Genomic DNA, 23235 nt, shown 5'->3' on the forward strand with positions numbered 1-23235 from the left:
TCCTCTCCCAGGTATACACATTAACAAGGACCTTACCTGGGACTTCCCACAGCACATCCTGTGAACAACTGGTCCCTAAGATGTACCTAGAAAAGAGAAGTGGTTACACTGACAGAGAGAAGTGCCAAAGACTGCATCCTTAGCCCCTGAGACGGTAAAAAAAAAAAACTTACTAGCCACTGCCAACCTGTCCCAGGGTGTTTGTCCACACGCCTAACCTGCCCCTAGTAGCCCCTCTGGGGTGTGGACCCATCTGGGGAAATACTGCCTTCACTACAAGCAGCAACTGTGGGTGAGACTCGCCAGGACAGGCAGGTAGTCAAATTCAGCAGTCATGGGGCGCTTCTGGCTCCTTCTACCAGCAGCGACTTCCTTCCGACACACAGGCTTCCTTCCCCTGGTCAGGGGCCTTCCTGCATCAGGAGCCCTGAATGACCACCACCTCCTCCCGCCGACTCCTCCCCTTCTCGGGACCCGGGAGAGAGGGGTTTCTAACACCTGCAGCCCAAGGCCTGGCCCCTCCCACTGACATCTGTGAAGTGAAGCCACCTGGATGCTCTCAAGTCTGCCTCCTAACATCTGTGAAGTGAAGCCACCTGGATGCTCTCAAGTCTGCCTCCTAATCTCCACCTGATCCTGGATGGAAACAAGCAAGACCACGAGGGCTCTCTCTTCCTGATTCTTAGCCGATGCATTCCATCTTTGTTACCTTCAATACAGGTGGTAGTTTACACCCCAGAGCCTTCAGAGAAGGAGTTGCCCAACGAAGTGCCTTTCATTCTTCTGGGTATGCTCTCCCCGCAAGCTGAACAAGGGGGAATTTTAACCTTCCATGAGGGGATGAGTGAGCAGAAATGAGGTTGTGGGGGAGGTTGGGAGCAGGAGAGGGACTTCGGAGACTGGACTGTCCTCTGGGGGACTTGGTGACCTTGGCACTGTGTCACCGACCTTCTGCCCCAGCTTCCCACCCCCTCCCATCAGGAACAGTAACAGCACCCACCTTGTGAGCATATGTGTGTGCTAAGTCGCTTCGGTCATCTCCGGCTCTGTGAGACCCTATGGACAGTAGCCCCCCAGGCTCCTCTGTCCATGGGATTTTCCAGGCAAGAATACTGGAGTGGGTTGCCATTTCCTCCTCCAGGGGATCTTCCCGATCCAGGAATGAAACCGCATCTCTCATGTCTCCTGCATTGCCAGGCATGAGCGCCTGCCAACTAGTGCCACCTGGGAAGCCCCCACCTTATGAAACTGATAATCAAAGGAAAGGACGCAGAGCTCAGGTGGTACCTACGGCGACCCACTCCAGTACTCTTGCCTGGAAAATCCCATGGACAGAGGAGCCTGGGAGGCTGCAGTCTGTGGAGTCGCTGAGTCGGACACGACTGAGTGACTTCACTTTCACTTTTCACTTTCATGCACTGGAGAAGGCAATGGCAACCCACGCCAGTGTTCTTGCCTGGAGAATCCCATGGACGGGGGAGCCTGGTGGGCTGCCATCTATGGGGTCATGCAGAGTTGGACACGACTGAAGCGACTTAGCAGCAGCAGCAGGACATGGTCAGCTCCTGGCAAACATGACTATTGTCTGCATCACTCAGTAGTGCTTTGGGGGGTGAATATTCTCTTTCTTTTTTGAGAGTGAATTAGAAGGGATTGCACTAAAGCCCTGAATCTGACCTCTAGGTTGGCCCCAAGGGCCCAGCTCCCAGTATCAAGGTCACATCAAACAGAAATCCACAGCCACACCTCACATCTGAGGGAGCCCCTAGATTTCAGAGGGCTGGACTTGAACGTGGCAGCTACCTTTGTCCCGCAATTCAAACATGGCCCACAAACTTCAAAATAATCTCCCCTTGACCAGTGATCAGTGTCTGAAATTCCACCACAGGCGTATCAATCATTCCTTTGGCTTAGATTTTTATCCAAGTCAGTCACCACGTTGAAAGTGAGCATCTACCCTAGAAAAAACAGCCTTCGGGGCCTCCCCTTCCATGGAGTTGTGATCTGGAGATAAAGAGGTCCAGGATCACAAAGGCTTACCAGCTAAGCCAAGCAGAGGGGAGGGACCTGCAAGAATTTCCCCAGAGAGAAAATGAAAAAAAGAAATACCTTCCAGGGTTGTCTGGAGGTCAGCTGAGTTAATGCTGCCAAACTCCCTTGTGCCTAACGGGGACTCAACAAACATTCGTTCCCTTGTCCTCCTAACCTGTTGTCAGTGGTTTACACCTGGGGTTAACAAGGGCCTGAGAAGAGGGCTTGCTGGGTGAGCGGGTGAAGGTGAGAGTGTTTCTGTTTGGGGACAGGACGGGAGACAGAAAGGGAGGCCTTGGGGCCACTCCTTTGAGTCACTCTGGTCCCTGTTCACTTCCCCACTTATCACAGAGGCCTTCCTAGACCACCCACCCAGTCCCTCACTGTATCTCCTTACCCTGCTTGACTTTTTATTCCTTACGCTCCCTCGGCTGTCTTTCCTACCAAATGCATGTCTACAAGGACTTTGTTTTGCTCTCTGCCAGGATGGAATCTCAGCATTGCCAGTTCGGACCTGATTTGGCCCTAGTCAAACTATTTCCTTCTCTGTGCTGTCTTCATAGGGTCATTTTGATGATTAAATGCACTGATAATAAAGCAGCACGTGGCACAGTGCCAAGTACATCCTAAGTTCTCAATAAATGGCAGATGTTGTTATTATTGGTTCTTTTCCAGTAAAATTTTCCTTCCTGTGGGTCAGCTGTCTGGAGAAGACTGCTGTGGCCACTCAAGGAATTCATCTCATCTTGAGTGGAGCCAGAAATAGAAGCCTGCACTAATTGGGGAACTGTGAAAATACTGCTTACCTTTCCAAAGCCAATGAGCCAGGGATCCCTAGGATACTGGTTCTCAAATATGGCTGCACATTGGGGTCACCTGGAGAGTTTTAAAAATGACTGATGCCTGGGTGCTCCACCAGAGACTCTGATGTCATCAGCATGGTTGGTGGCCTAAGCATCGGGATTTGTCTTAAGTTGCCCAAGTGCTTCTAATGTGTATCAGGTTTGAGAGCCGCTGCTCAAGACTGCTGCCAGATTTCCCCCTTGAAAGTCAGCGAGAGACAAGTGTCTAATTATGGCCTGCTGGTTAATGCATCTTCCTAAAAGGGGCCATTCGCTCACAGTCCAGCCCATTAAAAATTAATCACTTTGGCCCCGCGGGGTCCCCTCACTTAGAGATTGCTAGCGACTGAGATGCAGATTTCTAGGACTCTAGCGCCCCGCAGAGGAAATCCTGGAGGCCAGCAGCACAAGCAAATGGGGAAACTGAGGCTGGAGCAGCTGCACTAAGCCTTTGTCCACCCAGCCCAGCCCTGGTCCTGGCAAGGACGGCGGTATTAGAACTGGCGATCCAAACAAATGAAACATTTTGTCATGTCTTGCACTGTAACAGGACTCAGAGCTGATGATTAGGATCCCAGAGGGATAACATGCAAAGCTTTTATCTGTGATGTGAGCTCTAGTTGAGTGAGAAGACAACCACATTTTGAGAAAGTACTTTTTAAAAAGAAGCTCAGCTCCATTGCTCCCACCTTCCTGCTGTTTAAAGCAGGGAGAAGTACATTATGCTGAGTGAAAGAAGCCAGTCACAGACAGACAAATACTGTATGATCCCACTTATATGAATAGTCACATTCAGTAGTGCCAGAAAGAGTGCTGGTCGACGGGGGCTTTGGGGGCTGGAGTATGGACAGCTGTTGTTTAATAGGCATTGACTCAGTTTTGCACATGGTCGTGATGCTGGGACAACAATGTGAATGTACTTAATACTACTGAATTTTGTGCTTAAAAACAGTTAAAACGGTGAATTTTATGTGTATTTTATCACAAATAAAAATAAGTCATTTTTTAAAGCAATTCTGATTTTTTTTTAGTGTAAAAGGAAGGGACCACATGGGGGCTGCAGGCCTATAGGAACTTAACTGGGCTTTTGGTTATTTCCATGGAAACCGGGGGAGAGATGAATTTCACTGGAGAGGATCCAGAGCAGGGAGTGGGGAGGGGGCAGCCCTGAGAAAGGAGGGCATCAGATCAGCACTTAAGGGGCATCCACTTTAGAGGTTAATGATGGCTCGGACGGTAAAGAATCTGCCTGCAATGCAGGAGACACGGATTCAATCCCTGGGTTGGAAAGATCCCCTGCAGAAAGTAATGGCTTACCCACTCCAATATTCTTGCCTGAAGAATTCAATGGACAGAGGAGCCTGGCGGGCTACGGTCCATGGGGTCACAAAGAGTTGGACATGACTGAGCGACTAACACTTTCACTTGAGAAGTTAATGAAAATTCAGGGCAGCTGATTTAACCACACTGTTCACCATGTGTGTTTTAGCTGCATAAACAGAATGTGCATGCATGCTCAGTCGCTCAGTGGTGGCTGATTCTTTGCAACCCCATGGGCTGTAGCCCACCACGCTTCTTTGTCCATGGTATTTTCCAGGCAAGAACACTGGAGTGGGCTGCCACTTCCTTCTCCAGGGGATCTTCCAGATCCAGAGGTGGAACCCACGTCTCCTGCATTAGCAGGCAGATTTTTTACCACTGGGCCACCAGGGAAGCTGTAAACAGAACATACCCGGTGACTTACCAATGATTGTGTTGTACACTGGGCTTGTAAGACTGTGCGTTCCTTTCCTCAGCTTGAGAAGAGTCCCTGCTGCATATCTTCATGGAAATGAGTTTAACAGAATGAGTTTGGAGTCAGCAAGAAGAAAGGCGATTCCACTGTGGTGTTCTTTATGTTTTAAAAAGCTTCTAACATGCCTGATATGGATATTGGCACAAATAAGAATTATACCTTCGGAGGAAGGAGGCTGTGGAGAGGGAGGCCATGTATTTCTGCTTAAACTGGGCCTCTGAGAAGGTGGTGTTTTTCTAAATGATCTTTTGGTGAGTGCTTGTAACACAAAGAATTAACCCCTATTACAGGTCAGTCTGCTGCTCAGTTAGAGAAATCTGCCTGGCCTGTGAGCAAGGCATTAATCCCTTGGGCAGGGCAGGATATTAAAGATCATCCAGGGTTTTGCTGGTTCAAATGCGGTCCCCCAACCTGCAGCATCGGTACCACCTTGTTGGCCTGATGAAATGGAATCTGCATGTGTTCAGCCCAGATGCCCAAGAATTCAAGTGCAAGCCAGAGTCCGAGGATCTGCGGCCTGCAGGGTGCTGCTGGCTCATCTCCCGTGAGCTTGTCCATCCCTGTCTGCCTAGGAGCCCAGCCCCACCCTGGGACAGCCCGGTGGGTTCGAGGGCTCTCTTTCTTCGAAAGGCAGTTCAGCCATCTATTCAGATCACAGGGACTACTTCGTCCCAAACTGGCGCTGCACCCCAGCTGTGCTGCTTGCCGCCTGGGTGACCATGGATGGGTTGCTTACCCTCTCTGTGCTTCCGATTCCTCCCTGTCAAATGACTGCCATAAGAGTCCCTAACTCATGGGGTTGTCTCAGGGATTAAAAGAGTTAATCCCTAGGAAGCATGAGAGCAGTTCAAGTATCTCAGTAAGCGTGAGCTATTATTATACTGCCTGGATTCCTGCCTCATGCCATGGCTCACGTCTGTCCCTAGAGCCTCAGAGAACAAGCTTAACTCCCCATCTGTATGACAGCCCTGTGTACATCCAGAGGCAGCTCTCATGCCCTCCTCTGCAATGTTCCCCAGGCTCTAAGTGCCCTGTCTTTCCCATTCCTTGGGTGACGTGCTTCTATTTCCACAGCACATCCGCCGGGAACTCTTCTGAGAACTTGCACCTCCACAAAATCACAGCATCCATGCCACAGCCCTGTTGATCCCCTCAAGCTCAAAAGTTCTTACTTCTCCGTAGCCTGATAACTCTTTCCCTTGACCCAGTTTCTTCTAGATCGGACAGGATCCATGTGTGCATTCTTCCCCTCTTCCAGGGAAGTGTGGTGCCCAGGGGCCCTTCCTGAACCTGTTAACCCCCGGCTACCCAGAGAGCACCTGAGTTGCAAGCCTCTCCAGGCTTCCCGCAGCCACTGCCAGGGCTCCACGAACGGCCCTCCCTCTAGTGGAGTCTACAGGAGCCCTACCACAGGCACAGGCCTCCCCAGGACCTTCCATAGAAATCCCCATCCTACCCACCTCCCCTCCTTGCCCAACCCCACCCCCAAGTCTGCCCTGACCCAGAAATGCCCGCACCCCTCTGTTCCCATCCCTCCCTCCCCAGGGCTCCTTTTGCTCCAGAGCCTGGCAGAAGCCACAGGAAGAAAGTGAGTTAGTCGCTAGTCATGTCCAACTCTTTGCCACCCCCTGGACGGTAGCCCGCCAGGCTCCTCTCTCCATCAGATTTCCTAGGCAGAAATGCTGGAGTGGGTAGCCATTCCTTTCTCCACGGCATCTTCCTGACCCAGGGATCGAACCCACATCTCCTGCATGGCAGGCAGATTCTTTACCTCTGTCCTATGGCTCCTGATACACATCAGGGGCAGCCTTGCCTCTGCAAACATCTCTTACATTCAGGGCAGGTGCTTCAGAAGGAAGCCCCCTGCATCCACTTCAGCCCCAGATTCTGCAGACAGACAGGTGTTAATTATAGGGAATTCCATAACAGCCTGCTCACTGACACATCAGAGTAAACTCCCCTCAGTATCTTCCCCAATGAGCACTCTGCTTTTGCCTTCCTCTGACACTCTTACCTTCTGGCTGGAGAATAACATTGGGCCATTCTTTATTTATAACGCACCCACCCAGATGTGCGCACCTACAGTTGGGCTTATCTCATTTTGAGACTCAGACTTAAACTCACAAGTTAGTCTCCATACAACCACAGGGATGAGTCCAGATGCATTAGGCTAAGCAAAGGAATTTCAACTCAAAAGGCCACACACTGTGACTCCATTTATATGCATTCTGTACAAGGCAAAACTAGGGGGATGGAAAAGAGTGGTTTCTAAGGAACTGCGGCTGAGGGGTGACCTGAAGCGGGCAGGAGGGGATTGTGTGAGATAACAGATAGTTATACATCTTGATTGTGACGGTGGTTACACGATTTTATACTTTGTCAAAACTCATGGAACTATACACTAAAAAGTGAATTTTACTGCTTATAAATTATACATCAATAAACCTGGCTTTAAAAAAAAGTACACTTGCCAGTCCTTTCTGGAACAAGGCAAAGTGTAAGGCAAAAGCCATCAACTTTTGTAAACTCCTCACTCACTGCTGAAAGTGGGAATTGGATCTCCCTGTAAAATCAGGTCTGTTAAAGAAAGGGATCAGTGGTTCCTCCAGTAGGGGCCCCATTTTGAAAGGGCTCAGACCATGCGAGACTTTCCTTACTCATTCATCCGTCCATCCACTCAACAGTGTTCATTGGACATTTCCTAAGAGGCAGACCTGGGACAGAAACGAGCAAGGCAGAAACAGCTGTGAAACAAGATACAGCCTCTGCCCATGAGGGGGGAATTGTCCACTGGTCCCGGGGGTTGGGTGGGTGAGGCAGGTGGGATGGGAACAGCAGATAAGTAAAGTGCTCAGTCGTGTCCCACTCTTTGCCACCCCAGGGACTGCAGCCCCCCAGACTCCTCTGTCCATGGGATTTTCCAGGCAAGAATACTGGAGTGGGTTGCCACTTCCTCCTCCAGGGGATATTCCCTACCCAGAAATCAAACCCACATCCCCTGAATTGCAGGCAGTCTTTTACCACTGAGCCACCAGGGAAGCCCCAGAGAAGTAAAGGAGCTCCTGGGAGGGGGCATTCAACTTCACCCCAGGGAGCTGGGGAGCTTCTGAGAGGAAGCAGACCTGCGTGAGTTAGCCGGGAAGGACAGCAGGTGGAAGACACCCATCCCTGGAAGGTACACACGCAAAGGCCCAAAGGACAGAGAAAGGGGGCACGTTTTAAAAATTACAAGGAGCTCATTTGGGAGTCTCGAGGCTGGGGAGTGGGAGTGCTCTAGTCTTTTCTTCCTTTCTTCCACCAGTTTGAGGTCCTGCTCTGAAGAAACATGTGTCACCGAGGAGAGAAAACTGCTGTAACTGAGGGCTCTCGGGTTTTAAACACAATAAATCTTTGCTCAACAAGTGAAGAGATTTCAGATTAACTGATTAAAAGCTCCTGGGGACTTGAGCTTCCTAACTTTTCCTCTGTTTTAACCTGGGTCTGTGATACTTTCTACTTCAGCAGAAAAGGAAAATTAGATGCCAAATTGGAAATTACAACAGCAAATAACAAAATGTTCCCTAGACTCCCTGACTGGATACCCCTGGTGCTAACTGTCTGACCTTGACCACCAAATAGGTCTGTTTTTTTCACTTTAGAGAGACTGTTCCAGGTAATGCAAATAGACATTTTGCAGATTTCACTGTTGCACATGCTTTCTGAATTACACAGAGAACAGTTTCCACATGGCCTGGCTATATTTCCCTAAAGCACCTATGACGTCATTATTTCCCATAGGAAGGGCTTCCACCCCAGGCCACACACTGAGCAGTGGCTGAAATCAGCTAGAGCATCCACCCCACACTCTGTAGAACTCCCAGAACCCTCTGGGCCAACCAAAGCTGTGTCCAGTCTGCCCTTTAGGGCTGCTCCCCAAAGCCCTTCACCCACACCCATGATGAAGCTAGCTTCGTCCATTCCCAGCAGAAGATTGGTGTCTGGCATTGTAGCAGAATTAATTTAATCATAAGCACCAAAGCAACTGGCTTGATTTCAATTTTCCAGCTATTTCTGAGATTCAGCCCACTGAATAAATGAAATTCCAGTTTCTCGTCATTACTCTGTTGATGGTGATAATGAACTCGAGTACGGCTCCTGTTTATCCATCTTCTTACTAGATGAGGGTAGAGTGTTACGTGTTGTTACATCAAGATGGGCTGGGAAAGCGTTGCTCCTTAAATAGTGGCATCCTGGATCCCATTCCACAGAACAGAAGAACTCCAGGGCCTCATAAGACTCCCCCACCAAACTCTTTGAGCCCCTCAAACCTGCCTGAACCCCTCTAAACAGATGATCAACAGGAAGGATGGAGAGTGAAAGGGGTCTTTTCTCCTAGAGAAAGCACAAGAAGAAAGGTATGGGAGGGAGTGATGCTCAGTCATGTTGGACTCTCTGTGATCCCATGGACCAGTCCATGGAATTCTCCAGGCCAGAATACTGGAGTGGGTAGCCTTTCCCTTCTCCAAGCAATCTTCCCAACCCAGGGATCGAACCCAGGTCTCCCGCACTGCAGGCGGATTCTTTTACCAGCTGAGCCACCAGGGAAGCCCTGTGGGAGGGAGGGTGTCCACAAATGACTGACCATTGGAAGCTGGGGTTTTGTCTTCCAGGGTTACCTGTCAGAAGGCCTGGTAACGAAGTGGTACCGCTCACCACGCCTACTCCTCTCCCCTAACAACTACACCAAAGCCATCGACATGTGGGCCGCCGGCTGTATCCTGGCTGAGATGCTCACGGGCAGGATGCTCTTTGCTGGTAAGCTGCTACCCAGGCCACCCTCCTACCCCTCTGCTGCAGCTCAGTAAAAGGAGGGGAAACATGCTAATCACAAAACCTGCTATCCTCCTCTTTGAGGTTGCCTCTGACTTTGACTGCACTACTTGGAGGCACCTTGTTATCAACCATTTCAGGCAAAATACTGGCTTAAAAAAAAGAAGAAGAAGAAAAAAAAAAAACATCTTGAGCACTAAACTTCCAAAATCAAGAAATCGTGTCTCTTCAAACACCTTAAGATTGACCCATGAAAACACCCACCCAACCTTTTCAGCTCCTTTCTCCCCTCTCCCTGCCACTGGGAGAGGTCAATCTGGAGTGCTCATTTAGAGAGGGGACCCCGCAGGCTCCCAGAGTCCTTGAACCGACTCTACCTGAGGCCACTGCAGGGAGAAGCCAAGTGACTCCTTCAGAGCAGACGCTGATGCTTTGCCACGTTCTGGCTCAGCATTCACAGCATTCGCATGCGCTTAGTGCCACACAGGGCATCGTCAGGGCGACATGGGAGAGCCCTGCCCTTGGCCTCCAGCTTCTGGAAGACTGGGACCCCAGGGGACTCAGTGATGGTGGGGGTTGCTCTGTGCAGCTGGATGAGTCAGGAAGGAAGACTGGCTTGGTTGGATTTAACCCAGTAGAGGTGAATGGCAAGACTACTCATGCAAAAAGGGAAAACAAAAGGAACGGAATGGCCTCGAGGCCAGAGGGCAGCAAAGATTCAGACCTGACCCACCCCAGCAGCATCAAAGCTCTGAAACAGCATCAGTGATGGCCTGGGTGTGGAAGAGGACTTGAGTTTCCAAGAAGCAGAAAGCCTGAAGCTTCTTATGGGTGAAGATGCTATTCATTCCCAGCATGTGGCATGGTCCGTGGCAGGGAGAGGACACTCCATAAATATTTGTTGAGTGAACGAATGAGTGAGTGAATGAGTGCTTGAATGAGCCATTCCCTCCTGTCCCACAGACCTGGCACGCCCTGCCTTCCTCCCTCTGCCTGGAGGAGCACAAGTCAGTGTGCTCATGACATGTCCCAAACTTAATTTGCTATTCCTGATTTTTTTTTTCCCCTCCTAATGGGAACCCAAAAGGTAAGACTCATTTTTAGCCTTAAAATCTCTTCCTCCCCCAGCCTGGTAAAGGACAGCCACAGAGGTGCATAGGAAGGAACGCTTGGAAAGCCTCGGGTCGGGCTGCTCCCATCGTTTTAGCGTGGGCTGACTCAGGCTGTATGAGGCTGGACCATTCCAGAGGCACAGAATGCTACCAGAATGGATGGGCCCCAGAGACTAGCCCTTCTTTCTGCATTTGACCAAGCCCCAGAAATGGCAAGCAACTTGCCCACCGTCACCCAGCAGTTAGCAGCAGAATGAACCCAGGCCCCCGGGCTCCCACTGTCCTAGGCTCCTAGGCACTGGGGTTTCCACACCCACCAGCCCGGTGGGCGGCACGTGTAACCATCTGGCATTTGCCTCCCCAGGGGCTCACGAGCTGGAGCAGATGCAGCTCATCCTGGAGACCGTCCCCGTGATCCGGGAGGAGGACAAGGACGAGCTGCTCAAGGTGATGCCTTCCTTCGTCAGCAGCACCTGGGAGGTGAAGCGGCCGCTGCGCAAGCTGCTCCCGGAAGTGAACAGCGAAGGTACCGCCGCCCGACTGCCCGGCCGGCGTCTGGAGGCTGCGCTCTGCGCCCTGGCTTCACCCTGGGCCCGGGAGCAGACAGTCTTTTCCGAAAGGACCAGAGTCCCTAGACACAGAAGCGGGGGACCCCCCTGGCAGCAGGTCTTTGCCCTCGCTGCTTCCAGACCGAGTTCAGCCGTCAGGCCACCCTCAAGGCAGTCACTGCTGGTCCTCCACACTCAACCCTGATTTTGTTTCCTTTTCCTTCTTTCTCACTTGCCTCCCTCCCTCTCCTCCACCTCCCTTTACTTTTTCCCCTCTGGAAGGCATGGTACGGTTTCATCAGCTTCCAAGTCTGACGCAGGCTCAGCTCCCCATTCCACCAGTGACTAGCTGTTTGGCATTGGGCAAGCTTCTTAACTTCTCTGCATCTGTTTGCCTAACTGTAAAATGGGTATATTAATACATGACACATAGGGTCATTGTGACAAGTACATTAAATAGAGTTTGTAAAGTCCTTGGCATAGGATAGTTTCTCCATTATCTGAGATGTTAGAATATCACCAGTCTCATACCTGCTAAAGGCTTCCTTGTTGTTCTTCAGTCGCTAAGTCGTGTCTGACTCTTTGCCACCCCCTGGACTGAAGTATGCCAGGCCCCTCTGTCCTCCACTGCCCCCCAGAGTTTACTCAGATTCATATCCAGTGAGTCAGTGATGCTATCTAATCATCTCATCCTCTGCTTGAGGAAATTCCTATATCAGATAGGATATAGGTTTGGCCAATTGTAAGAGAAACCCAGATTCCCAACAACTTAAATAATATTTATTTCTTATTTAAGAAAAAAAAAGAGTTTACTTCTCTCATATAAGAATCTAAAGTAGACAGTCCAGGGCCCCTGAGGTAGACCTGGTCTACAGTCATCCAGGGGTCCAAGCCCCTTCTGTCTTATATCTTTACCACCTTAGGGTGTTGCCCTTACCCCTTGGAGGCAGGTGGGGGAGGAGGGCAGCCCCTTGCCTTTAAAGTTATGAGCCAGGATTTGGACACCTCACCTCCATTCATGTCCTGTTGGCCAGAGCGTAAGTCACCTGGCCCCACCTCGCTGCAGTGAGGCTGTGACATGGAAACTTACCCACTGCCACTGTGTGTCCATTACTCTGAAAGAGGAGAACAGACATGGGTACCAGCTACCGTCTCTGCCACGCTCCCCCTGCTGCCCCATCGAAAAACCAAGAACTCAGACTAACCATGTCTTTGGCCATAATCCCCTGTCAATCAATAAACTGTCTCAGCTTCCCTGTCATCAAGGGAGAGAGGCAATTTGATTCCCTACAAATTAAGTCTCAGCCCATCCACATTTTCTTTGATTCTTGGGCCTTTGTAGAAATCCTGCCATGTGACAGGAGGTTCAGAATTCTCAGGAATTCTGGATCAGGGGTGAGTCATCCATGTCTCTTCCCAAACCACCACACACACACAGCAGCCCCTCTGAACATTGTGGGCCTGTCTCAGAGAAACCAGAGACGTGATAGATGGTCTACCTGGGAAGACAGATACCTGTCAGAGATGAGCAGATGAAGGAACACATCCTAAGGGGCCAGTGAGAGCTCTGGGGGTTTGGGGAGGGCGTGAGAGCCACCGGGCACAGAGAGGGACAGAGAGCCGGCCCGGAGAGCTGATGAGGGCTGGGATCAGCAGGATCTGATCGTCTGAAGTGAAGCGGGAGGGGTGAGCAAGGCCAAGAGCCCACAAGGCTCTGAATGCCCAGGCGACATGTGTGGACTGGATCCTGGAGCCAAATAAAGGTTCACGAAAGCCGGGCTGGCTTCACCCTCCCAATGTGCTGGCTTCAACCACAGTTCTCTCATCCGTCTCTGGGCTTGAAAAGTGACCCCGGTTAGCCTGACCTCAGGGGAGAGAGGTACGGCTGAAACGAAACTTCAGTAGGGAAAAGGGTATCACACCCGCCTGCCCCAAAGAGCCAGCTGCTGTCCCTCGGCTCACCCTGGGCTGTCCCTCTGAGGGCATACAGGCCTGGGAAGAGGCTGTCTCTCTAGCTTTCCCCCTCAGAGGCACGAAGGACACAGTCTGGGTGGACTGTGTCCCCCAAGCAGCTGCCACTGCACAGCTGCAGGACAAGGGAGCAGGCCCGAGACCGCACCCCGAGGGCGTCAGTCCTGAGCTGTGCTGACAAGAAGCAACTATACCGCAGGGGACAGAGCCGATGAGGAAGCCTCTACCCAAAACGGGGAGAGGAGCACTCTGGCCCTGCCCCCCACCCCGCCTCTCAATCACCAGAGATGCCCCTCCCTGAGAATCCTTCCAGAAACCCTGGGGGCTCTGAAAAGCCCAGCTGGGAATCCAGTGGGGCCACATAAAAGTCACATGATTGCACAGTTGCTACTGCTAAGTCGCTTCAGTCGTGAATGACTCTGTGCAACCCCATAGATGGCAGCCTACCAGGCTCCTCTGTCCATGGGATTTTCCAGGAAAGAGTGCTGGAGTGGGGTGCCATTGCCTTCTCCAATGCGTAAAAGTGAAGTCTCTCAGTCGTGTCCGACTCTTCGAGACCCCATGAACTGCAGCCCACCAGGCTCCTCCGTCCATGGGATTTTCCAGGCAAGAGTGCTGGAGTGGGGTGCCATTGCCTTCTCTGAAGCCTCATTATATGAGAAGCACCAAAAAACCCCACAAAAACATGTGGGAGGTTGAACTTGCAGAAGAAGAAAGAGTTAGGGAGTGAGGGCGATGGTCATGCGTTAAGGGGAAGCCAGTGCTGTAGCTGATAGACCTGAAATCTCCATGGCCTACCTGCTAGTGATGTAGGCACTGACCAACTCAAGTCCAGGCAGACGGGGGCCTCTGCCCAGGACACAGGCCTTCTGCCATCTTTAATCAGAGCTTCCAAGGCTCCGACGGGCACCAACTTCCAGCGGAAGCCAGAGGCGGGAAAGAGAGCAGACACACGTGCAGGAGGTTTTGAAGAAGATGGCCTTGATCTGCCAAACCTCCAGGGGCAACATGTGGGAGAAAGGGCTCTGGACCCAGGAGGCCTGGGCTGGCAGGCTCTGTCCCCCCGCCTTCCTCCATGGTGACAGCTCTCACTCAGGCTTTCTACTGCTGAGTCCTACAGGAGGAGGGCCCTCCACTGGCTCCCCCCACAGCTGCACTCAACCCACGACACCTGATGGTGGGGATGGAGATGCCACCGCCTCCCCCCTCCAGGTGGGACCACCTCCGAGGCGTGTCCCACGCTGTCTCTCGGAGGACCCAGTGGAACGGAGCCCCAAGTGCCTTCAGCAGGAACTTCTCACTGGCACGTCCTTGGCTGGCTTCTCCCTGACCCCCCACCGGTGCTTCCTGGGATCACTGCCACATAAAGTGCCTCCACCCCGTTCCTTGTCTCCGCAGAAATCCAGCCAAAGGCAAAGTTCTAGCCCTGACCTCCCGTAACCAACGGTGACCTTATCTTACAAGTCACTGCAATCCCTCTGTATGTATTGTATGTATGTGGGCAGTCAAGTCACGTCCGACTCTTTGCGACCCCATGGACTGTAGCCTGCCAGGCTCCTCTTGTCCATGGAATTTTCCAGGCAAGAATACTGGAGTGGGTTGCCATTTCCTGCTCCAGGGGATTTTCCTGACCCAGGGATCGAGCCCACATCTTTTGGGTCTCCTGCATGAGCAGGCAGATTCTTTACCACAAGCGCCACCTGGGAAGACCTTAACCCCTCTGAAAGTGAAAGTAAAAGTCTCTCAGTCGTGCCCGACAACTTGCGACCCCATGGACTATACAGTCCATGGAATTCTCCAGATCAGAATACTGGAGTGGGTAGCCAATCCCTTCTCCAGGGGATCTTCCCAACCCAGGGATCAAACCGGGGTCTCCTGCAATGCAGGTGGATTCTTCACCAGCTCAGCTACCAGGGTAAGCCCTCTGGACCTCCATTAATTCATTTGTGGAGTCAGAAAGCAGCATCTGCTCTGAATTTATCCCTAGACTGTGGTGAGGGTCATGAGAAAGGGAACGGGTAAGAAGCCCTTTCACAAATGGAAAAGTGCAGACACTCGGGGGCATCCCTAGGCTGAGGAGTCTCATTCTCAGTGTGGCAAGGGCACCAATGACCATCCCGTCCTGCTCTGCTCCCCACAGCCATCGACTTTCTGGAGAAGATCCTGACCTTTAACCCCATGGATCGCCTGACCGCCGAGATGGGGCTGCAGCACCCCTACATGAGCCCGTACTCTTGCCCGGAGGACGAGCCCACCTCACAGCACCCCTTCCGCATCGAGGATGAGATTGACGACATCCTGCTGATGGCCGCCAGCCAGAGCCAGCTCTCCAACTGGGACAGGTGCGGCTCCAGGGGCCCCAGCCCTGGAGGTTGGGGTCCATGGCCCCATCCTCCCATTTCTACCTGCCTCTGATCCTTCATGACATCTCCTTCTGTCTTCTGAGTTCTAAAGTCCATGGGGCGCTTTCCCCAGCTTGGCTTCCCGCCCTTTCCTCCTTGTCCCTAGATGCTCGCTGTAGATGAACAGCTGTGTCCTGCGCGTGCGGTCAGGGGCTGCCTTTGTGCCTCCGCCACCCTCTTTCCCCACCCCAGCTGCACCGCACACCCGGGCTCAACACAGAGTTGGGCAAGCATTTCATGTGCACCCGCGGCTGGAGCTCACATCTTGCAGGCTGGGAATTTGCCCCAGAAAAGCAAAGCACAGCAATGCAAGAAAACAAGGTGCAGTTCACCATCACACAACACCTTCCTGCTTTTCATACCCTTTGCATCTCCTGAGAAGCCAGTAAAGCAGGCACCATTATCATTATTGCCCACTGATACACGAGGAAGCCACAGCTCAGAGAGGCTGGAGACTGGTGTCGTGTCACAGGGCTAACACCTGGCCACGAGGGGCAGTCCCCTGTCTCATGTCAGACACCGTTAACACTCGCAGAACTCTTCTCTCCTAAGCTGGGCTGGGCCTCAGAATCCTTCTCAACCCAGCGTGCCTAGAAGTCACTACCAATGAGTCAGAGCTGGGGAGAAGATATGTTTTTTTTGTTTTTTGTTTTTTTTTTTTACAAACTCCACATAAGCACACAATGATCTCTCAGGGCCCTTCCCATTCTGATGTTCTAGATCAGGCAGAAACGTTTAGGCATCACCACCTGCTAATTCTGGGAGGGGAGCGATGGTAGCTGCTCCGTTTAGAAACAGAACTCCAGGGCTTAGCAGCTAGGACTCCGATGGGGCCGAAGTGGGAGCCCTGCTGCTGTGAGAAAGTGACAGCTAGTTACAGAAGTGACAGATGAGCAGTGTATCCTTTTTGGTCATTTGACAGATGATGGGTTTCAGATTAAGGAGGCTCCGAGGGAGGGTCAGGGCTACCTTGCTATTTTAGGACAGGCTGGTTGTTGTCAATGGTTGTTATCAAGTGTTGCCAGCAAACAGAGATTAACGAAGACCCTCTCTGCTGCTCCCATGCTAGGCCTGCCCTTGAATGTGGTCCCTGCAGCCCCGCCCCCTCCACTCCACAGCGTCTAGGGCACAGCGCATTGGCGTGGCAGGGTTCATCCATGCTCATCACGGCTATGGCCTGAGGCTGGTGCCTGAAAAACTGTAGCAGGGTTTCTTTGGCCCCTGCCCATCAACTCTGACCACTTCTAAACCTGGGGCTTCTCTGCTCTGACTTTTCCCATCACACCTGCATGACGAAGGCGGTGACAAGCCCCTGCCCACAGGCCCTGCTGCTTTGGGCAAGCTGTTGACTTCTGAACACTCGTGTCCTCACCTATGGAGCAGGTGATAAAACTCCACAGGGTTGCCCTGGAGACTGCGGACAACTGATCGGGTTGGCCGAAAAGTTTGTTAGGGCTTTCCATACCACCGTGTGGACAAGCCCGAACAAATTTTTTGGCTAACCCAATACATTTGGCCCTTAGCAATGTAGCAGCCAAAAGTGAAAGACATCCCATTGGGGTGTTATTAAATGCTATCACAGAGCTGCAGAAGAATGGGATGAATATGAGCTTTTCCTTTTTGAATTATGCCCAGTCCAGCCAGTGTAGAAACTGGCAAGACAGTTCCGTGAGTCATGCAGCTGGAGCACTCACAGCTCCCTGAAGCTCTGAATCCTCAGGAATGCCATCTGCACATACTCATACTCTGTCCAGGGTCCCAGCCTAACCCTTACCAAGATGCTGGTCCTGGTTTGAGGGGATTCTGAAACCTCAAACTAACAGAACTTTCTTTCTAATAGAACCAACAGAGCATCCAAAAGTGACGCTCTTCACAAGTTCTTCCTCCTGAAATCTCTGCCATTTCAAGTACCCTCATGGGAGGAGGCAGTGTTCACCTCGAGGAGTGACTCCTGCCCTAATGGCATCAACAGGCAGAACTGGTACCTTCCTGTGCTTCACAAACCACAAAGCATGGACCGCAGCTGCCTGCCTGCTCGGTTACACAGTCAAACCAGCCTGCCCTTGGTTTTTCCTGTGTGAGCACTCGGCCTCCTGTTCCAAGAGGTTTCTTCTGTGCTCCCTGCCTCCCCATCCCCTAAATTCTGCATAGAACACCTGACATGGGGAGGGCTCAGCCCAGGCTGATGGCCTGCCCGCCTGCCCACCTGCCCTTCACTGGGCAGCTGCTCTCCAAGGCCCCAGGACAGTCAACAGAGGGCAGAATTACAAGGATCCCTGGCCTCTTTTGAGGGTACGCCAAGAGGTACCAAAGAGGGTACTTCTTTGGTACGCCCCACCTGCTCACATCTGCACAAAGTCCTGAAGAGCCTCCAACTGGAACCCCTAGGGCAGGGTTCTTAGCCCTGGTTGGAACTTAGAAACACCTGGAGAGGTCTGATGAACTGCCGGGCCTTTCCCTAGACATACTGAATCAGCATTGGAGGTGCAGGGCGGGCATGGAACTTTATTTTTAATTCCTCCCCCCCCCCGACACACACGCATGCACACGCGCACGCACGCACACACACACACACACACACACACACACAAGTGATTCTAATCTGAGCCAAGGTGGTGAAGCACTCATCAGAGCCCTGCTACTCAAAGTGTGGGCCACGGACCAGCAGCATCACATCACCTGGGAGCCTGTTAGACACGCAGATTCTCAGACCCCACCTCATCTACTGGATCAAGATCTGCGTTCTAACAAGGTCCCCAGGTGATTTGTGTGGACATCACAGTTTGAGGAGCACTACATACATGGATCCACTAGAAAATGCATTCCAAGGTGACAAGGGTTTTGTTGCCTGCTGTGTCCAGTAATGCCCAGTATAGCACCTGGCACAGAGGAGGTGCTCAAGAAATATTTGTAGGGTATTGAATGAATGGGCTTCCAAAGAGGCCCCAGTGGTAAAGGGCGTGACAGTGCAGGGTGTGATCCCTGGGTCGGGAAGAGCCCCTGGAGGAGGGCATGGCAACCCACTCCAGTATTCTTGCCTGGAGAATCCCATGGACAGAGGAGCCTGGCGGGCTACAGTCCATAGGGTCACAAGCAGTGGGACATGACTGAAGTGACTCAGGACGCACACACATTGAATGAATACTATACATACATTCCATGAAATTCTCCAGGCCAGAATACTGAAGTGGGTAGCCTTTCCCTTCTCCAGGGGATCTTCCCAACCCAGGGATCGCACCCAGGTCTCCCGCATTGCGGGCAGATTCTTTACCAGCTGAGCTACAAGGGAAGCCCAAGAATACTGGAGTGGGTAGCCTATCCCTTCTCCAGCGGATCTTCCCTACCCAGGAATCGAACTGGGCTCTCCTGCAGACCGATTCTTTACCAACTGAGCTCTGAGGGAAGCCCCTTGAATACAAGAGGAAACAATCAGTCCCTCCACCTGCACACTGGGGGCTCACCGTTACTGTTCCTTTGTCCCATGTCCCTCCCACCTTGGAGGTGGGGGACAGCAGGAGCTGGGGGGACTAGGAAGGAATGGAAAGCCTGGCTGTTGGGGGGCAAACAGTGATGAGGGGGGTGGCTCCCTCTGCAAAGCCACCCTGGCTGGCGGGGCGGGCAAGAGGGGGGTGTCCAATGGCCATCCCGTCTTACCTTGCAGGTACCCCGTGAGCCTGTCGTCGGATCTGGAGTGGCGGCCCGACCGGTGCCAGGACGCGAGCGAGGGGCAGCGTGACCCACGCGCGGGGTCAGCGCCACTGGTGGAGGACGTGCAGGTGGACCCGCGCAAGGACTCCCAGAGCAGCTCAGAGCGCTTCCTGGAGCAGTCACACTCGTCCATGGAGCGCGCCTTCGAGGCCGACTACGGGCGCTCCTGCGACTACAAGGTGGGCTCGCCGTCCTACCTGGACAAGCTGCTGTGGCGCGACAGCAAGCCGCACCACTACTCGGAGCCCAAGCTCATCTTGGACCTGTCGCACTGGAAGCAGGCAGCCGGCGCGCCCCCTGCTGCCGGGGTGGCCGGCGTGGCCACGGTGACCGTGGACCCCGGGCCGCGAGACGACGAGCCGGCCAGCCTCTTCCTGGAGATCGCGCAGTGGGTCAAGAGCACGCAGGGCGGCCCCGAGCGCGGCGCCAGCCCGCCCCCTGATGGCCCAGAACGCCGCGGGTCCCCACCCGGCCGCCCGGCCCCCATTGACGGGGGCGCCAGCCCGCAGTTCGACCTGGACGTGTTCATCTCCCGCGCTCTGAAGCTCTGCACCAAGCCCGAGGACCTGCCGGACAATAAACTGGGCGACCTCAACGGCGCGTGCATCTCCGAGCACCCCGGTGACCTCGTGCAGACCGAGGCCTTCTCCAAAGAAAGGTGGTGAGGGCAGAGGGGCGCTTCAGCCCGTTCCCCCGGAAACCATCCGGGGAAAGCCAGCCCTGGCCGGAGGGGACCGCCCCCCTGGCACCTCCACCAGCCCTTCCACCCGCTCTCTGCTGCCCTGGGGTTAGCGAAACAGGAAGGATCCGAGGAGCGAGAGGAATGTCCATTTCTTAAACTGCCTTAATAACTAGCCTTTAACCTCTGGGAGCGTGTTTGAACAGGAGCCTATTTTGGGGGGTGGGGGGTGTGGGGGGGTTGATCACTTTCCCAGCAAAGAAGAGGCCCTTGTGTTTTTATCAGCGGTGGTGCCAGGGCAGAAAGGTCTTAGCAGTCAACAGGCCCCACCTGGGTGGCTGCCTGGAGAGGAGCCTGGCAGAGAGGGTTGGAACTCTAGTCCAAGCAGCCTCAGCTCACAGATGAGAAACACAGTGAGGTCCAGAGAAGCCAAGTGACTTGTTAATAAGATTGGGGCCTAGCCGGTGTCAGGGCAAGCCTTGAATCCCAGTCTCCTGGCCCCCAGGCCAGTGTCTGTCCATCTGTCCACTGAACAATGTCTTCCTCTACTGGGGTCACTCTGGCCTTTTTCTCAGAAAACTTGGTTCAAGACGTTTCTTCCCTGTCCATTACCAGCTTACCCATTCCGTGTGCTTTTACTCAGAGCCGTGTCCTGTGAATTCTGAAATTGGACATTGAGCCAGCTTCTTTCCCCTTGTCAACAAGCGTATTTTTTTTTTTCCCTGGCTCTCATGGCACCCCACTCCAGTACTCTTGCCTGGAAAATCCCACGGACGGAGGAGCCTGGTAGGCTGCAGTCCATAGGGTCGCTAAGAGTCGGACACGACGAGCGACTTCCCTTTCACTTTTCACTTTCATGCACTGGAGAAGGAAATGGCAACCCACTCCAGTATTCTTGCCTGGAGAATCCCAGGGCCAGGGGAGCCTGATGGGCTGCTGTCTATGGGGTCGCACAGAGTCGGACACGACTGAAGTGACTTAGCAGTAGCAGCAACTACTGAATATTCCCATTTGCCTCACCCCGGTGTGATCTGAACTCTTGGTTTCAGATCAGACCAGTTTGGGATCTGTGGGTAAAATCACCCATCCTCCCAGGCCTGTGCACACACCTTTTCCAGAACTTCCTATGCACTTTTCTGACACACGCGCAGACACAGTGACACAGCTCTTATTCCCCAGGGAATGCCGTACACTGGTGAGTTTGAAGACAGCAATTCCAAGAATCCCTGCAGCCTGCCCCGCACCCCTAGCACACACAGCCCCACTCCAAACCTACCTTGGGAGCTTGTGTTCTCAGCCCAAATTGCCCCTTTGGAGGAAAGCAGTGAAGTGCCTGCAACAGAGCAGATGTGCTGGGAGAGACGCTCTCACACAGGATCCATCGACCTTCATTAATTCTGCCCTTGGTTTGATCATCAATTTAGCCCTAGCAAACAGCAGGCCCTGAAGAAATGTACTGGAGAGCAAGGGGCCTTGGGGACAAGGAATCCAGAAAGGCAGGAAGGTCTGAAAAGTGGGATGCTGACATTGAGGGCCCTCAGGGGTCAGGTATCAGCATGGGGACCCCATGACAAAAGAAGGGGCCTGAGACCACCATGTTCTCCCTAGCTTAGGCTAGGATGAATTTGGAGCATGCCAAACCAGAGGTGCCAGAGAAGGCAATGGCACCCCACTCCAGTGCTCTTGCCTGGAAAACTCCATGGACGGAGGAGGCTGGTGGGCTGAAGTCCATGGGGTCTCGAAGAGTCGGACACGACTGAGCGACTTCACTTTCACTTTTCACTTTCATGCATTGCAGAACGAAATGGCAACCCACTCCAGTGTTCTTGCCTGGAGAATCCCAGGGACGGGGGAGCCTGGTGGGCTGCCATCTACGGGGTCCCACAGAGTCGGACACAACTGAAGTGACTTAGCAAACCAGAGGTGCACGAGTTCACAGAGCCTCAGGGGACAGTGTATAGCATGGCAGGTCCTCTGCAGAGGCATGGAGTCCGGTCCCCGGCAAACGCTCTTCCGTTTCCACCACCGGCATTCAGCTCCCCCCAGAGATGTCCATAGGAGCCAGTCTGTAAACAGAGGATCCCCCAGTGTTGATCGTAGGCTGTGTTCACCCTCACCTCAACAGCACCTTAAATCTAATCAGCTAACTAGGATCTGTACATTGAAACCTGCAACACATTAGAAACTTATATTTAAAAACAGTTAACCATACTGACCAATTTTTACCTGGGAAATATGTAAATATGAAGTGTTGGGGTTTCTTTTTTTTTTTAAGAAAAGGAGACACTCACCGCTCTCACGTGCCATTTGTCCTCAGAGGGCGGTTTTACTTTTTTGGTAAAGGAACAAGCTGCTGATCTTGACAAGGAGTTCATATATAATTGTTATTACAGAGGAATTGCTATTACTCATGTTTTAAAAATATCTATTAAACATTATTAAACTTGATCGGGATGGGCCAAATAAAGTTTTATTGGAACATAGATTCATTTGTTCGTCTACTTACTCTCATTCATTCACACGTTATCTGCTGTCTTTAACAGCAGTTGAGTCATCGGAACATGGCTGGATTCTCCCTGTACCTGTGAAGACGAGGTGTTTTGAGGGGTTGCAAGTTGAAGGGGAGGTGAGGAGAGAATCTACAAAGATTGGTAAAAAGGGAAGACATTCCACAATCACCTGGGTCAGGCCCAGTGTCCACCTTGTATGTTTCAAACCATCTCTTGGAGCCAACTCCAAACCTTCTGACCGAGGTTGGTTCTTGGTCCCACAGCTTCCTCCTAGTTTGGAGCTCTATCAGTGAGGAAAGTCAGAGGAAGCACTGGCTTAGTTTCCTTCAAAAGCAAACTCAGAGACAAAGAATCAAGTGCAAGTAATTAAGGGGCAGGAGAAATGGCTTCAGGAGACACAGATAGGTGATAGGGAAGTGAGGGGGAGGGGAAAGAAGCCAAGAAGGGTGCATGCCAGCACTGTGGACATGGCAGCTTAATCCCGATGGGGCACGCGATTAGAGAGGAACATCCACCTCGCCCCCCGGCGCATCCTTGGAGGATGACCATATTCTTGGACTGTTACTTCCCAGCACTTCTGGCCTGTCCTGCACTGCAGCAGAACAGGTTCCAGCAGCGAAAGAAAGGCCACAGACAAGAGGACACAGGCACTGGCAGGTGAAAGTTGGGGTGACAAGCGCAGAAAGACAAGGACCAAGTAGATCTCAGTAAAGCACCAACACTCGGAGGTGTCAGCAGCAGGACTTAACGTGAAGAGGGTTCAGAACACCTGTTAGTGTCGGCAATACACTCCGGGTTTCTCAACCCCTCCTGTCCCCTCTTGACTGC

At 52.5% G+C, this 23235-nt stretch overlaps 1 protein-coding gene across 6 annotated transcripts in view; it reads left to right on the forward strand.

Annotated features, from left to right (window-relative positions):
* MAPK4 (mitogen-activated protein kinase 4) overlaps positions 1-22382 on the forward strand; it is a 173301-nt gene extending 150919 nt beyond the window's left edge. For all 6 annotated transcript variants that reach the window (XM_027525651.1, XM_027525650.1, XM_027525647.1 and 3 more), the window contains 4 exons: positions 9318-9462; positions 10954-11115; positions 15249-15450; positions 19172-22382. In XM_027525651.1, the coding sequence (XP_027381452.1) occupies positions 9318-9462; positions 10954-11115; positions 15249-15450; positions 19172-19883 (1221 nt within the window). In that variant the 3' untranslated portion in view covers positions 19884-22382. The remainder of the gene's footprint in view (positions 1-9317; positions 9463-10953; positions 11116-15248; positions 15451-19171) is intronic.
* The last annotated feature ends 853 nt before the right edge of the window (positions 22383-23235 follow it).

This window comes from Bos indicus x Bos taurus, chromosome 24, assembly GCF_003369695.1.
Source record: "Bos indicus x Bos taurus breed Angus x Brahman F1 hybrid chromosome 24, Bos_hybrid_MaternalHap_v2.0, whole genome shotgun sequence".
Classification (NCBI taxonomy): domain Eukaryota; kingdom Metazoa; phylum Chordata; class Mammalia; order Artiodactyla; family Bovidae; genus Bos; species Bos indicus x Bos taurus.